A 17,176-nucleotide genomic window follows, 5' to 3' on the forward strand; every position below is an offset into this window, starting at 1 on the left:
AGGGAGGATAACAAAAGTCTTACCCATCTGAAATACCAGTTTAAAAATTAACAAATGGAAAGAAAAGTTAGCCTCCTTCGAGCCGGAATCGAACCAGCGACCTAAGGATTCCCGTGCGAAATTCCGCCTCTACAGTCCTCCGCTCTACCAGCTGAGCTATCGAAGGGACATGGAATTTGATTGTTAATGCCTGGCATACAGATGTGCGTTGGCATTAATGACGTTGAGAATAAAAGTTTTAAGATAAGGCCACGGATACAGTTTTATCTTTAATCTCTGTTCTGTGGCACCTGAAAATAAATTTCCTGACGAAAAGTATGTATCTTCCCTGTAAAGCTTTCAACTTTTCAATTCCAACATAACGCTGATCAACCACTGAACTCGACAAGATTTGCTTTCCAGTGAGCGTACGACCCTAAATCTAGACATGTAAGCCGAAATAAATATCCCTGGCTTTAGTTCACCCTTTCCGCTTTTAAGACTGGGGGTCAAATAAAGCAGCCTCAGATAAAGCACTCGATTTGGCTTCAAAACTGTGCGGCACAATTCCCAGATCCATAATGTACATTTTAAAGAAGACCGTTTTTTGTCTTTCTAAAAGCAGATATATAAAACAAAAGGTGTCTTTCCCAATAAATATATCTGATATTCGTTGTTATTTAGGAACAAAAAAGTTTAATTGACATACAGCTACATACTACCTAAAGAAGGAAGAAATCACCCATTAAAAATTACTGCTTTTTCTAAACCTATATTTAGAAACCCAGTTATCATTTAGTTGTGATTGAGCCGGTTGCAATATTTCTAATACAGAGCATAGCTTTTTTTAAAAATATATATTTTTCTGAGTTTTTAAAATGATCTCCCTATGTATGCCGGTAAATCTATAATGTTATGTACATTGTAAAAAATGTTGGTTAAGAATTATGCCCGATTAATCAATTAATGATTGTTACATCAATTTTGAGGCAATGGGTGAGATGAACATGTAATCTCTAACTAGGTCAGTGTTATCCACTTTGCTGGTATACTTTTCTATTTTAAGGAAGTATGTCAGTGATGCCAAAGTCAACATATATACAATGTTGAGTAGAGTAAACCTACATGTTTTCTTTACTGTTAGGATCTTTATTACAGACTCACTAAGTGGTGGCCTTCGGGTCTACACAGAAATTGTTAGAAATTTTTTTTAGTGAAGTGGCTACACATAAGTGATATATTAATTTTAAATATGATTTATACGGAATATTGATATTTGCCTTTGCTTCCAAAATAGAAAAGTTAGCAGTTCCTTCATTTGCTTTTTGATAGGATATCTTTTAATTTGCTACCCTAAAGACACTAATGACTCTCTATGTCTGAAATTAGATTTGAAAGCTAATTAAGTATTTTAATATTGCAGTATAATACCACTGACAAAATACATTATTCTTCACAGAAAGCATCTGCTATTCCAGGGATGTCAAACTCAAGGCCTGCGGGCCAGATGTGGCCCGCAGGTTGCTTAGTTCCAGCCCGTGGGGCTGGCCTAGAAATAGCAAAGGACAGGCTTGCAGTGCCTCTGCTAGCCAAAACAGGGCGCAAGGGGGCCATGTGCAGCCCTCTGCATCCTGTTTTGGCTGCCAGTGTTGCAGGAGGCTGTCCAGGCCCAAAACGGGGCACAGGTGGGGGATGCAACCATCCTAAAAACATATCAATTGCCCCAGTTTTGATCACGTGAGTGTTGGGACACTGCAATGGTCATTAAGTGCAAGGACCAGCCATGTGACTTTTTTCAGTACTTTTGAAACTTTGAACGGTTGCTAAATGAAGGGTTGCAAGTCGAGGACTAGTTGTATGTATATTTTTTTCTTTGAGCTCAGGTCATCATACTAAAAAAATTAAAAATTTGTTTAAAATTAAACAATTTTTTAAAAATATTATAAACCCCTCCCAAAAAACCTTCCACCCCAATTTCCACTAATAAGACGTGATACAATGGTAAATAGCCCCTTAGTTCACAATCCTATAATTTCTCTCGCATATTCTTTATGCATAGTATGAAGTACTCAGTAATACTTTATTATTATTGAATGTAGTTAAATTTAAGATCTGACAAGTATTTTATGGGTGGAGACAATCTAGAAATTATTTTAGGTATGATTCTCCAAAAAGGAAAAGTAGGATATACATCTAGATGAACAAATCCACAGGCCTATTTTTGACCACACATCAACAGTCCTCTGAAAAAGTTATTCTAATCTACCTAACTTCTATATGTATATCTGTGCTCTCCAATTTATAATGTATATGAATTTAAAATAATACATGTGATTGTATTGTCCAACTAACAAATTTCCAAATTAAAATGTCCCTAAATAACTGGCATTCTGAAACATAGAAACTGAAAAGTCTACTTAGGTCATTCCCATATACAAAGGAATTTGCCTTGATGAAAGGCATGGAAATAATCACCTCAGTACAATAACTTGATACAAGGACAAGGAAAAAATTGTTTGGCTTAGATTTTTAATATTGCAATCAAAGAAAATTCAAAATACTGTACAGTAAAATGTAATATAATACACGGTTATAATACACTATTATTACATTACAAATTAAAAAAACAAATTAGTACAGCAATCACAAATAAAATTCAAATGTGCTGAATGGCCAGCATTGTGAACATGGTATCATTACTACTCTAGTTTAATTCAATATTTAAAGCACTTGCCATTTTAAAAGATATCCTAAATATATACAGTGCTAATGCTTAATATACATTTTTTTAGAAATCCAATTACTTCCAAAAGTGCACTCTTTTCTGGCAATAATCCTCAATAAAATAAAATCTAAAAATATCAGTTACAGTTCAATCTTTTGCTACAATCATGGGGGCAAAGCAAGAATTCTGACTTAAAGAATTTTAAATGCAGCACCTTAAAATGTAAACGACTGTGAGATATCAATAAAATTATTGGAAGAAATATTTTTGAATACACAACTCCACCTATCAGGCTACTGATGAAGTTCTAACAACCAGCATATCAAACTTATCTAAAAGAAAAATCAGTATAGATTGAGATCTTGTGTTGTACACTGAGCTGAATATGGATATGGTGGAACAATCATCAAAACACTTTGCTAGACTTCTGTATCATAATTAAATTCTTTTCTGATGGGAAAAAAATAGTCACTTTGATCTTCAAAAAGCTACATTTTCCATATAGCATTATTACAATAAAAGTATAACAATGCTCTTCTGTGTTCTTTACTAAAACAGTGAATAGAAAGCATAACTCAGGAAATCCTATATCCTATTTCCTATAACATACTGTTATTTTCAACCAAGTGACTAGAATTTTTGTTTAAGGTTGCAGAAGAAAAATAGAACATAAGAAATATTTTGCATTTTTTAAAATCAGAATCTTTGTTACTTTTTTTATTTTGTAAATAATGAGTACAAATCTTCAAAAGTTAAAGAAGACATAGTCCGACTCCAGCACATAGGATGTTATTTTTAATTGCACATGGTCTATGTTTAAGTTTCCAACAAATACAGAAATGTAACAAGGGGATATAATGTATCATAAAATCATTTACATCTAAATTAAAACCTGCAAAATGCCTTAATGCCAGCAATTTCTAAAATGCATTTTATTTTTATTTGCATTTTTTCCTCTGGTAACAGAGGCTATTCTCTTAGTAAACCAGTACATTGAATACTGCCAAGCTTCTGTTGTACTAATATTTATATTATTATTTACAGAGAAAATTGCTTTGCTATTTAATAACAAATTTGTTTTACCTGAAAGGAACAACAGTCTGACTTCAAAAAATCATGATCTTCCAATTATCAAACTGGATACCATTCCCTTCAAGAAAACTGTGATACACATATAGTTATGCTACTTATTTCTTAAGGAAATTCAGTTCAGACATCATTACTATTTCTTTTGCCAGATCCAACATTTTTCTCCATTAATTATTTTTGCATTTGATTAAATCATGAAACAGGCAATACTAGAGCAAGTTATATGAACGTAAGCTTACTGAAATTCAGCAGTTTAGCTGCAACAAGATGCTATTACAGTCAATGGTTTTGAGCATATATTTGTGCACCTCAGTCTCATTAACTTTGATAGGAATCAGCCTACACTTTGTGTGCACAGTTGTAATATTAAACCTTAATATGTAATGTTTACCAAGCATTTACAGATGCAGCAGAAAAATTCACATAGCTCCTAAGTCTTTAATAGTTAATTTTTTTAAATTGGGCGTTTCAAAAATTTGTTGTCACACAAAGGAAAAGATACAAAAATGAAGAATGTATTCTCTGCCTAGAAAAAAAATTAAGAGAATTCCCTAAAGAAAAGTTTCTACAGAAAGAATTCTTAACTCTTAGTCAAACCAACCAGATTAAAATTAAAAAGCTACTTGTGCCTTTCCAGCTTCACAACTTATCCTATTCATACATGAATTTTCAGTAAGTGATACTGATCGTATTCTGTTTATTCCCTAGAATCATTATTCTATTTCATTACCAAAAAAGTCACTAAACTGTCAAACCATTTCAACAATTTACATTCAAATCAATACAAAATTGCCAGTTTTTACTCAGTCCTAGAAATGTAAGCCCTATGGAAATGCTCATTGCCAAAAAGTATTTTCTTCACAACAGCTTTAGCACCATAATTCCAAGCATTGTATAACAGAAGCCATATTTTTTAAAAAGGATATCCAGTGTTGATGTCCTGTTGCTCAAAAAAAGCGCTGCTGCTTTCTTGTTTATATCAGCCAGCTTTATATTCTGTTACATGCTAGTTTTGAAATTCATTATGAACTTAGCCGATGTCAGAAATACTTCTCACCCTACCCTTATGAATGCACAACTGGTTTCTTGGTGTCATGGCCACATGATTGTGCATTTGCTAGCAGTTTGTAGTAGTTTTCTGATTATGCAGGCATCTTATTCTGTATGGCCTGGATCAATTTTAAAACTGTATGTTGACATATTTTACTTCTTAAAGAGCAAAATTATATATTTAAAATTACTCATTCATGAAAGTGTGGTTTGAAGGCTTTATACACAAATAGTGCAATACAAGATAAAATCTGGAGGATTTCCTCTTAGGAGAAAAGACAAGTGGTATGTAAATGCATAAGATATTCAAGTGAAGTGAGGCAATTGTTATCTCTAAGTAACTTTCCCACATAAAAAAATAAGCCTTCCCTTTTGGGGGGTATTTAATCATAGCATTCCTTAGTAATTTTGTGTGATTGTAACTGCAAAAAGTTTAAATATACTTTAAGAGTACAAGTATTTATACTATAAACTTATAGACAGAAAAAAGTCATATGTGCCCAAGCCCTGGATAATAACTATGAACTTAAGATTTATTTCCTATACTTTTCTATATTGTCTTTCACCCTTTCAAGTTTATTTTTATCAGATGTAGTAGTAATAATGCACATAAATAGAAATATGCGAAGAGGCAAAAAGTGCAACATTAGTATCAACATAAACTTCTGCTTTACTGAAACAAACAGTGTCTCTTTCTTAAAAAATAGATCTGGTGAACATGCTGCTTAAAGTGGATCCAGTTTAAGTAAAGTGATGTATTACAATAAAAGCTTTAAGTATGTCTTAGGTGTAAGGAATTTAAAAGGAGTTTTTATTAATTCACTGCAAAACCCGATGAAAGTTCTGTTAAATTTGATTAATCACAGGGATTAATCACAGGGATCACAGATAATCAGCGCCTACTTGTAAAATGTTCCTGAATCAAATCAAATTCTTATTATTCTGTTCTTAAAATGCTTGCATTTTATTGTCTTTGACCATGTAAAAACATACTATAGCATTTTAGCAACTCAAAACAAAACATACTATCACTTGCCAATAAAGCAAGGAATCATAGCTCAGATATCTTTATTTTATGTTTCTTATATACTATCTTCCATATCTTCCTTTACAATTTTAAAGAACTATCAGTAAATGTACTTCAGCATTTTGACTTATCTAACAGATATAAATTTGATTTCAAATGTCAAGTATAAGCAAATGTTGTTTAATGAAATATGGACCACTATCTGACAAACAAGTACATTGTCAGGTTTTATTTTCACATATCAAACTGAAAAAATATCTTAATGATTTCATAGGGGCTGAAGGATTAAGACTTTAATGGAATAAAAATTACAAAAAAAAAGAGAGATAATCCACAACTACAGCAGATATTTTTTTTTCTCAGTGCTTGTTCTAATAACTAATATACAGGTAACTGAGAGCTAACCTGGCAGCAGAATGTCAAATTAAAGGTTACTGTCTATCACACACTTGCTATCATGCAATGAGTAACGTATAATCTTTGAAACATACAAGATTCAATGACTAAATTAATGTGGTCCAGCCAACAAACTACATTTGCACAGTAATCTATTGTTGATATCAGCTGTTAGACTTTCATGAATGATCCATTGGCTCAGTTGTATTAGTGATTTCTGCATCTTGGCTATCCATCTCTTCAGGGTCTTCAACAGAATTTCCTTTTTGGGCTTTTGATCTTGTGGAGAATGATGCCGCTAATGCATTTGACATGTTACTATCAGTTATTTCTGTATTCAAACGACCACTGCCACTTGATAAAGTAAATGATTCAGTTAAACTCATTTGAGGGCTCTTTGTTTTAACTGATGAACTTGTTGCCTCTAATTTCTTTTGAGAAAAATCGTTTGTTGCCAATTGCTCTGTATTTTGATCTCGAAGATGTCTGTCCATTGATGCCTGAATTGAAGAAACCATTTCCTGCAATTTTTTCCGCTGTGCCTCAATTAAATTAGGATCAAGTTGTCTACTATCTCTCATTGTTCCTACTCCAGGAGCTATCCGTATAAGTTCACTATTTCCAGAATCACCTGTATACATGGAAGGGTCCAATTTAGCAGAATTGGTATTGAAATCTGTACCTGTATTTTGCTTTCTTCCAAGTGGAGTTTCCCTAACTTTTGGATGAAGCTGCTGGCTACTGGCTCCACTGCCTAGAGAATGGCCTTTTCCTTGAAATGCAGTTACATTGTGGAGTTGCTCTGATTTCTTTTTAACTACTCCACCACTACCTAATTTTAGCAGTCCATGCGAAGGACTTGCTTCCCTGCTTCTTGAAGAAGCTTCTGCTCGTACTTGATTTAGGGCCTCTTTAACCAAGTCTTCCACATCAGAACCTACAGGGAAATGACCAGCAGCATCCACACAAAGTTCCAATCTATCTTCCGTTGCATTGTATACAAAGGTCTTGCCAGGCAAGTGTGGAAAAGTACAGTGTTCACCATCAGCCAGACCTGCAAGTGTAATAAAAAATGCATATTTATGACTTTTAATAAAACTTATCAAATTATGAAATATAAAAAGTAAGATATTATTTATATACCCCAAATACCTTCAAAAAATACAAAATGAAAAAGAATAGAAGACTGGCTAAATAAGATTCAATGCCCTAGTGAAATGTGCATGCGGACTTTGCTCTTTAACATTGACTTTAAATCTGGAAATATTATATAGCCACAATAAAGAGTATATAAAAATATATACTTCGGTTAAATCCTTGGGTATTTTGCATAAAAAGTACAGCACATAACAGAACAAATATAAATAAATCTTACTAAAACAGATAAGTATGTCTTCTTGAGCAAATTACTATTTTACATTTTTCCTTTTTCAGAAAGAACACAATGATAGTCTAAACTTCAATAAGAGGCTATTAAGAATGTGTGATAGACAACCTCTACAAAACAATAACAATATGCAATATTGAAAATGGATAAATTTTAATTAATAAATTGTGTCCATTAAATTAAGGTGAAGATTATCAAAATAAAACATCTAAAAATGGATTCTTCATTTTTTCTGAGCAGAGAAAAGATAGAGGGAGGAAAGTATCAGGGAAATCCAGTTCTAGCGCCATAATGAGTGGCGCAGCAGACTAATGCTACTGTTAAAGGTAGTATTTAGTTTCCAGCTGCCTGCAATTACTGCGAGTTCAATTCTCATCAGGCTCAAGGTTGACTCAGCCTTCCATCCTTTCTAAGGTAGGTAAAATGAGAACCCAGTTTGTGAGGGCAATAAGCTAACTTTGTATAAAATATACAATAGTATGAAGGCTACTGCTTAACGCATTGTAAGCCGCCCTGAGTCTTCGGAGAAGGGTGGCATATAAATAAATAAAAAAAAATCAGTTCCTGTTCTTCCCTTATAAAGTTTGTAGACAAATATATTTATGGGATAGGAAGCAATGTGGCTAAGGAAAGCAGACAATATTATCTTGCAGCTTATGCCATCTTGCACGTTATACGTCATTAGAGAAACATATAATCTCTCTCTCACCTTAGCAATAGCAGAAGTGACAGATAAATCTTATTACCAAATAATACCAGCACATCTAGTCTTCAGATCCTTAAGTTTTACAGTAAATTTGTCTTCCATTTTAATTCTATCACAATGTCCTTTTCAGTTCTTGACTTGAATTCATTTTTCAGATTTTGGTTCTAGATCAAGAACTTCAGCATTCATATAATTAGACATATCAGTCTAAGGTAGTTAACACCAAAGTGTTAAATATATAAAGCACAGCATGGTAGAAAAGATACATTAACATAAAATTAGAAAGTATACCCATTGTTTTCTTCATTATATTGTAGAATACACCACCCTGCTGGAACAGATGAGGAAGCCCCTTTGCATAAGACCAAACATCTTCCCCTGTGAATACAAAGTAAAAATTGATTTAAGAAACAGAATACGGATAACTTTTTCAGTTATACCATGTTTTCTAAAAATCAGGATGATGTGCTCTCTTAATTCTTTATTAAAAAAAGTAACATTGGAAATCGTGTCTTACACTGTATTTTAACTGCAGACTGCCTTCGAAAACCTTGCAAAAAGGAAGACATAAATATTTCAAATTAATGCATGATACAGATATGTAAAGAAGAATTCCACTTCTAAATGTCTTGATTAGGCACTTGCCCTCTTGATGTTTCCTCTGAGATCTGGACCCTACTCTGTTGTTATTCAGAACAAGTGTTTCTTCACTGAGGCATTTGGCAAGGGAAAAGAAGACCCTTTACTTCACCCCATCTCGTCTGTCTCACCTGTCACCTTTTGATTTTATTACAATTTCTTTATTTAATTGTTGCAAACTGCCCAGGATTGTTGGGAGTTCCAAATGCTGTCAAACATCATCCAGAAGTACAGTCCAGCTAAATTTCAGCATGGTTCAGAGAGAGGACAGAACATTCTGTTGTTCTGCAGAACACTCCATTCTCTATCAGTGAACTTTGTAAATCCCAACACTCTACAGACACACTAGGACTGCAACCATAGTGCCACTTCTTGAAGGGTCATGGCTGCTATATCCTACTAAGGTTCAGCACAGCTATTTCAGGCATGCCCAGGAGGCATTTGTAACAAGACCAGCAATTCCAGGAGAAGTATCTTTTGTATATTAACAGATTACCTGAGAAAACCCTTGAAGTGCTTACTGTATGTGGCTGTCTCAAAGTTAGAAGATGCAGAACATGGTTCACTTTGTCTACTAGAGCTACAAGTTAGATAAGGAAATCAAGAAACATCCCAAAAGAGAATGGCAAATCATTTTTATATTGCTTCCAAGAAAACTGAATGACTATGTCCTTAAAATCATGAGTCCAATTTAAAGAGACACTACTTTTAATATACTCATATTCCATCACAATAAAGCCCATTTTAATTCTATCCTACCCCATTTCTCCTACTTTCACTATATTTTAAAACTCACCACATACAGGGCTAAACAATAAGAACAATTTTCTGGAAAAAAATTTAAGAAAAAAATTCAAGAAAAATTGATTGCACTGGAATAAGCGTTTGTCTTCTATCACAGATAAATAAGAATATTATTATCTTCTAACAGTGTTTTAAAACCAAACCATATCTTTGTCTTCAAATTATTGCCATTCTACACCATCAAGGTCTATGGCTTCAGTCAAAAATTCCATCTTTCTCTAGTTAGATTCTATACCTGAAACTGCCTTCAAGATTACTTAACAAGTCACAGTAAATGTAGACTATTCACAGGAAACAAAGCTTTACTAGTTGAAAAATGTCCCAGGCAATTTAACTAACAAGTTTTGTTAAAAGGCATAAGCTTCCAGAGTTTATGAAGGACTAACTATAGACTCTCCTCCTACAATGTCAGGCAATTCAAGAATCTGTCAGAATATATAAACATCTGGAGATGAACCATTTTAATACCATATTTACTTGAAAGGAATATGATTCTGAATTTGAAACAAATCTCTCATTCCTCTAAAAATATTAAACAGAAGTTATTTTCGTGTCTCCATATTACATTCACCCTCAATCTAAGATGACCTCTTATAAAATTCTTTTTCAGATACATATGGAACACTTTCACATTTGTAAGAGGAGATACTTATTTGTAAGAGGAGATACTGATTAATCCAGGAAATAACCCCTGACCTACTGTGACCTAAAAAGGTCACAATAATCCCTTCCATTGTTAGGATATTCTCAATCCAATCTGTAGTGAAAACCAGATCAAGGGCATGACTTGCCATTTCTGTGGCACAATGGTATTCCACTTAAAAAAATCATTGCCAAGCCTTCCACCAAGTCTTAAAACTCACATTTAAGTAACTTGACAACATTTTGTATGCAATTAGTTAACACAATTGACACAGTTCAGAAGTAATGAGAAAAGAATGTCAGCATGCCTGTATTTATTTCAAACTTAAGACTCTTTCTTGCCTTTTTCTTAGTTGATGCATACAAGGAGACATATAGTTTCTGCTTTTGAACAATTTCCTGTTTTGTCCAAACTTTAGTAAATTAGCATTACTTGAAACTAGTTAACTAAATAATGGTTTGATAACATGATTTGAAATAATCCAATTTTAATAATCCAAAATTTAGATATAATTGGTCAATGTTGTTAGTTTGAATAATGAATAATAAGAATAAGTCCTGTTCATATATAAAAAATAGAGCATACAAAATTGAGTTTTGTACAAAGTATTTACTTATGCTTGATTTGTAATGTTTGAGTCAGGCCATTCCAAAATATATCATTCGGTATAACATATACCAGTCTGATGCCTCCAGATGCATCGGACCCAACATAATAACCATTTGTCTGAAGTGGTGTAGGGTTTCCTAGGCAGGAGGTTGGACTAGATGACCTCCAAGGTCCCTTCCAACTCTGTTATTCTATTTCTATAATTATTATAAATGTTTCCAATTCTGACAGTAGTAAACCAGATTGGAAAAAACTATCATAGTACATTCACTTTTCATACATAGTCAAATGCATACAGCCACACATATATTAGATGCACTTATTTATCTTCCTCCTCTCCATTTTTTCTATCATATATCGAAGTATTGCAATTTATGTTAACCCAATTTTCAGACTTTTTTTGTTTCTCTCTTATCCACTTAGAAATATTAGGATAAGGAAGAAACATTAGATACCATATTTAGAATAAGGAAGGATACCTGAGGAATTAACTTTTTCCAAGGGTCTCTATCCATCCAATTAAATTGAGCAGAATGGGCATGCTACAGATCCCATCAGCCAAAGAGTGTCAGCTGGGAAGGATTAGAGACAAGCATTTTCTGCAGTGCCCTGCTGTATGAAATATTCTTCCTTCAGAGTTTAGAATGGCCCAACCTTATTAGACTTTTGTAAGACACCCAAACCTGTCTATGTTCCCCTGCCTGCGGTGCTGAATATGTTAAGAGCCCCATTTCCAAGCTGTATTGCTAACTGGCCAAGTATCTTTGTCTTATGTATATTTAATCTCAATGTTTTTAGTGTTTTTATTGTTTTAAAAAGTTTTTAGTATTTTTAACTGTAATATATTCTTTGAATTTTAAGCCGCTCACAGTCATTGGCTGAGATGGACAGTTATAGAAACTGAATGAATGAATGAATGAATGAATGAATGAATGAATGAATGAATGAAGCAAGCAAGCAAGCAAGCAAATTACTTTCTCTTCCTTATATCTTTTCAACTTGCATTCAAGAGGAAAAGTTGATACCAGGAAAAGGACTGAATTTTTATTGACAATATGTCTATGGAGATTCTCAGTCATCCAGGTCATTGAAAATATGATTTGATTTGAAAGAATAAAATTGTTCTTCTCATATACAAGACATATTGTTAAGCTTTCAATTCATTACACGATGAAGTTTCACTTAAAAAAATAATTGCACTGCTTTATTTATATTGCCTGGATTGGAAAGTCCATTTTAAATTAAAGAACACAGTGTCACAAGGGGGGTAATAAAAGGAAGAAAAGGAGGGTTTTCTAGAAACCTGAGGCCATTCTAACATTATCCAAAGGTGTTTTTTTTATTGCAGTAATATAATGCTTACGACACATATATCAATCAGCTTTCTATATCTCATGCAGCCTGCAACCAGTTATAAGAGCTGCAAAACATTAAATTAATATGTTAACATCACCAATTAATTTAAGTGAAAAGATTTCTAAAACATAATTCCTAGTAGTTTTGGCCAAATAGCAGATAGTGCTTAATACAACAAATAACTTATGTTAATATATCAATTTTGTGAATACAAATTTAAAGCAATTTTCAGATTTAAACACATATTTTAAGAACACTAATTCTTAATTCCCATGGAGTTGAATTCCCTATAAAAAATAATATAAACAATAAACATGCCCCATGTTGTACAATGTACAACAATGTACAATGTACATTAATATTATACTTTAAACAGAGAAAATTTGTGTGAATATATCAGAAAATATTTCAATACCTGACATTTATGAGCATTATATCAGTGCTTCATAAACAGCATTCAAGAAAAAATGAAATAAAATAGGGGGTTTTGTCTAAATTTGCAACTAATAGTTTTTCAAAGTTTCATTAAGGCAGTCCTTCTCTAAACAGAATTATTTCAATGAGTTCAATCAATACAGGATTTCCACATTACTTAATATTAAAATGCTCCTAACCTACAGTAACCAGTATGGTAAAAGATAGAAAAGAAGTGTTTTTATTATCACTAAAGAATTTATCTGGACACTGAACATTTCTGGCTGTACAAATATTTTTATACTTATACTCTATACTTATAAAGAAGGTTATTAGTATTGCCTTACCCATAAATGTTGCAAGAAGACACAAAGAGTACATTTCCTTGTCTATTTGCTCTTGAAGTTCCTTAGAAGAAATTTTGCTAGTAACAGCAATATCATCATGCTTCACAACATGAGCTGAGTGTACTGAACTAGCCTGGTTACTATCTTCCTTCCCTTTAAGAATCTCTATGGTTATTCTATCTCCATGTAGCAGAGGAACAGGTTCATTTTCTTGCCCTTCCTTAGGTGGCAGCAGCTCCTTGGGAGGAAAGCCAAAGCGAATACATTGCAAATGTGGAGGAATATTAAATTCTCTCGCTATGCTTTCCTGCAATTCTAGAAATGTTGTAGTGGATTTCAAAGTGAGCATGGTCTGTCGCCCATCATTTGTTGTTATACGAATTTTCTTTTCTTTCGTAGATATTGGAGAATAAGGAGTCTTGGTGGGAGTAGCAGGTGCAGAGGATGACCCATCAGGAATAGTACCGGGAGACACAGTTCTAGCTGGGCCTTTTTGTACTTGCTTCCATTTTTCAGTTTTTCGTTTTTGCATTAGAGGTGCTTGTTCTGCAATGTTTTGTTGAATAGTTCTTTCAGTTTTACTCATATTCAGTTCTTCTTTGTGCAGTGTTTTTGTTTTCTGTCCAGTAAGAATAATTTTGGTTGGAAGCTGAGATGCCAAATCTTGTCCTTGTTGCATATCATCGGCTCTTCGGGCATGAGCACTATCAATGTTTACAGGAGTGTAATCATCAGGGTTCTTTTTGGCTGTTTGATGCAGAATTGTATTGACAACTTTCTGGACAAGAATCTCACTCCCAAACTCTCCAGGAAAGTGCTTAGTAACAAGCTTCATTGCAACATCATATACATTGCTGTTCAGGGATAGATCACTTTCATATTGGAACCAATACACTGTCTCTCTTACCACTCTCCCACCCCACTCTAAAGTAATTGGGAAAGCTTCAGGGAGATTGTCATATTCTTTGCCTTCCCAATAATGTTTGAATCCACAGCCACATTTGCCACCTGTTGATCTAGTATTAGTTCTGTCCCCATCCAAATATACAACAGAGCCATCACTTCTCACACGACGCACCAATGTGCCATGACACCAGTTACAGGCAGTCAGACTACTCAAACTGTAGTCTGGTACTAATACATCCTTTACAGGATTATAGGAACATACCAAACTGTTCAGAGGAAAACTGTAATTTTTATCAGGTCTTAACTGACCATGGGTACTTTTTGCAAGATTATACAGCTTCCCTCCTGGAGCTAGCCATTCTGGAGGAACATGAAGTTCTGAAAGAGCACAACAAATGAGACACTTGTGAAGTCGGTTGTCCATAACTGCCTTTTTAGCAGCTGCTGTAACATCTTCAGGCTGAACTCCTATCACACCAGTCCGCCGATAGAAGTACTGATGTACATCAGCTACTAAACTGGGATGAATGCCATGCTTATCCATAAAAACTTCCTCCATGGCTGCAACTAGCCTCATCAAGTATTTATCATGCAAACTTCTGTCTCCTCCTATCACACAGCTACCATCGTCTTCCAATTTGATATACTTTTTAATAAGGTCTTGAGGCACTCCCCAAGCTTTAGGAAGTAATTTCATAGGCAATTTAGGCAAAGCAGCACCTTTTATTCCAACCAGAGGAATATAATGATTACGCCCAGAACTACTCCAGGCAATACAAATTGGTTTGTTCAGCATGCCATCTTTCCCCATGCATTTTTCTTCTGGTATCAATCCAGGGAGAAATGTGGCAGAATAGTCCCCTGAGCTACGCATTCCACTCAAGGAATCCAAGAGAATGATGGGCCGATGTAAAACATTGGCTAGTCCAAAAATGTGGATGTTTCGAAGACCCATCGGTACACCCTCAGGAGGAATAAATAAGGGGTCACATTCATTGATTATGTCTTCCCATTCTGCCGCATCAATAAAATCATGAAAAAGGGCTTTATAGCGGCTGAGATTCTCCATAAAGTGCTTCTTGAGGTTCTCCCGCAAAGCATGCCAGAAGAGTTCCCTACCCACCAGTGCTCGGGAAATTGCATGGACTAAACAATGGCCATCACCATCCACATGGACTGGGATGAGGCACTCCTGGCTATTATTAGCCTTCTTAATATCCTCCAAGGTGTCCTGCAAGTACAGGAGGCTACCAGAGCGATCTTTGCCGTATCCTACAGTGTCAACATGCTCAGGCTCAATAAGAAAGGCACGGTCCCCAAGAAGAGCACAGTCAAAAACATCTCCTTGGTTCATCTCAGTTAGGAGTTTAGCTTTGCCCGTCTGTTTATCCATGCCGTAGCGGGCCAGAATGGGCGAGAGCAGCTTGCAGTGGTAGTTTGACAGGCCCATAACTTTCACCAGCTCGGTGTTCTTTCTAGGGGGCCCCGCCCCACTCACTCCTAGCAGTGCGTTCCGCAGCAAATTGTGCAGCACCAAGTCGGGATCCGTCACCTCCTCCACTCCCAGCAGCTGCCGCTGTTCATGACGCTGCCCACAGTCCGTGCACTCGATGCTCCCGCTGCTCAGAGGCCCATGCGCCGGAAAAAACAGGCGCGCCTGACACTTGGGGTCAGGACAAGTGCCCGAGAAGATACGCCGGTCCTTCTTCTTCGGGACCAGCGCTGCCACCGGCTGCTGCTCCTGCTGAGGCGGCTGAGACATCGCTTCGCGCCTCCTCCTTTGCCTGCCTGCGGCTGGTCTCTTTTTTTCACTTCTTTCGGTACGCAGCCCCTCACAGCTTCATCCCCGTTTTTCCACCAGCACGCACAGAACCTGACAAAACTCGCCCTCTTCTTATTACTCGGGACAAATCCAGCAGCGAACACGTAAACCTCCGGTACTACCGCTTACTGCCTCTTCACTACCGTGGCCGTTGCCCGCGACGTAACGGCCTTTCCCCTCCCTCCTTCCATGCAGACGGCGCAAGCGCAACCGGCTAAGGCAGATTGGAATTGTAGTTTTCTTTTCCAAGGAAACCAAGCGGCGTGGTATCGAATGGGGGTAGTCGGAAACTACTACTACCGGCATGCAACACCGTACAGGAAAAACTCGAGGGGAGAGAGAGAGAGAGAAAGAAAATGTTTTTCAACAAAGATGACTGGGAAATGTAGTGTTTCCGTTTCAAAAAAAAAACATTGGAGCTTCTACGAGAATGGAAACTGAAATGAATGTTTCCTAGAATGCCTTGCTGTTGTCTCGTGACTTTTTTTCGTGAATCGTAATTTGACGTGAAAAAGTTGTCTAGCTAGTACGAAAAACATTTTTCTCTTCCTCAATCGATGTGAAGGGTATCTAAACCGGCTTAACTGTCTTACCAATCACTCAGGAACTGTTTACTGAATTCAGCAGCCACTATTAAGGCAAAGATAATTTTTGTACTACCTTTTGTGTGTTTTAGTTCCAGTATTTATTGCAGTTCCCATCAGAAATATATACTATAATACCGGTACTCAGGAAACAGTTGATGAAGTAGATGGTAGTCGGTCAAAGCATATGCAATAATATATTAATCCTGCCACAGAGATATTCCACAAAGCTGTTTATTAGATTGATAAGCAGTGTAGGATAGAAATGAAGGCCTTAAAAAAGATATTTATTAGTATCCCACCTTTATTATTTTTACAAATAACTCAAAGCAGCGAACATTTCCAATACATTTTCCTCCTATTTTTCCCACAACAACGCTGAGTTGGGCTGAGACAAAGTGACTAGTCCAAGGTCACCAAGTCCAAGTCCAAGCTGGCTTTCATTGGCTAAGGCAGGAGGGTTTCCCAGTTTCTAGCCCAGCGGCCCCCAACCTTTTGGGCACCAGGGACCAGTTCTGTGGAGATTTTTCCAGGGACCAGAGGGGGCGTGATTTCGTGTGCTGCCTGCATCCCATGGATGGCTTCCCTTGTTTGTGTGGCCCAGTTTCTGGCATGCCACGGACCAGTGCTGGTCCATAGACTGGGGGTTTGAGGACACCTATTCTAGCCTATTCCTTAACCACTAAACCAAAC

The 17,176-nt window shown here is 35.8% G+C and overlaps 1 protein-coding gene and 1 non-coding gene across 2 annotated transcripts; both read right to left on the reverse strand.

Annotated features, from left to right (window-relative positions):
* Positions 1–73: 73 nt before the first annotated feature.
* Positions 74–166, reverse strand: TRNAY-GUA (transfer RNA tyrosine (anticodon GUA)). The gene is made up of 2 exons: positions 130–166; positions 74–109 (listed from the first exon to the last, which is right to left on the reverse strand). It is a non-coding gene; the product is annotated as a tRNA-Tyr (tRNA).
* A 2,325-nt stretch (positions 167–2,491) lies between these two features.
* On the reverse strand, positions 2,492–16,111 carry VCPIP1 (valosin containing protein interacting protein 1). Its single transcript, XM_034429896.2, has 3 exons — positions 13,172–16,111; positions 8,651–8,737; positions 2,492–7,320 (listed from the first exon to the last, which is right to left on the reverse strand). The coding sequence occupies exons 1-3, from the start codon at positions 15,837–15,839 to the stop codon at positions 6,446–6,448; spliced, it is 3,630 nt and encodes a 1,209-aa protein (XP_034285787.1). The 5' UTR covers positions 15,840–16,111; the 3' UTR covers positions 2,492–6,445.
* Between the last annotated feature and the right edge of the window lie 1,065 nt (positions 16,112–17,176).

This window comes from Pantherophis guttatus, chromosome 3 (genome assembly GCF_059756535.1).
Source record: "Pantherophis guttatus breed Tessera chromosome 3, ASM5975653v1, whole genome shotgun sequence".
Taxonomy (NCBI): domain Eukaryota; kingdom Metazoa; phylum Chordata; class Lepidosauria; order Squamata; family Colubridae; genus Pantherophis; species Pantherophis guttatus.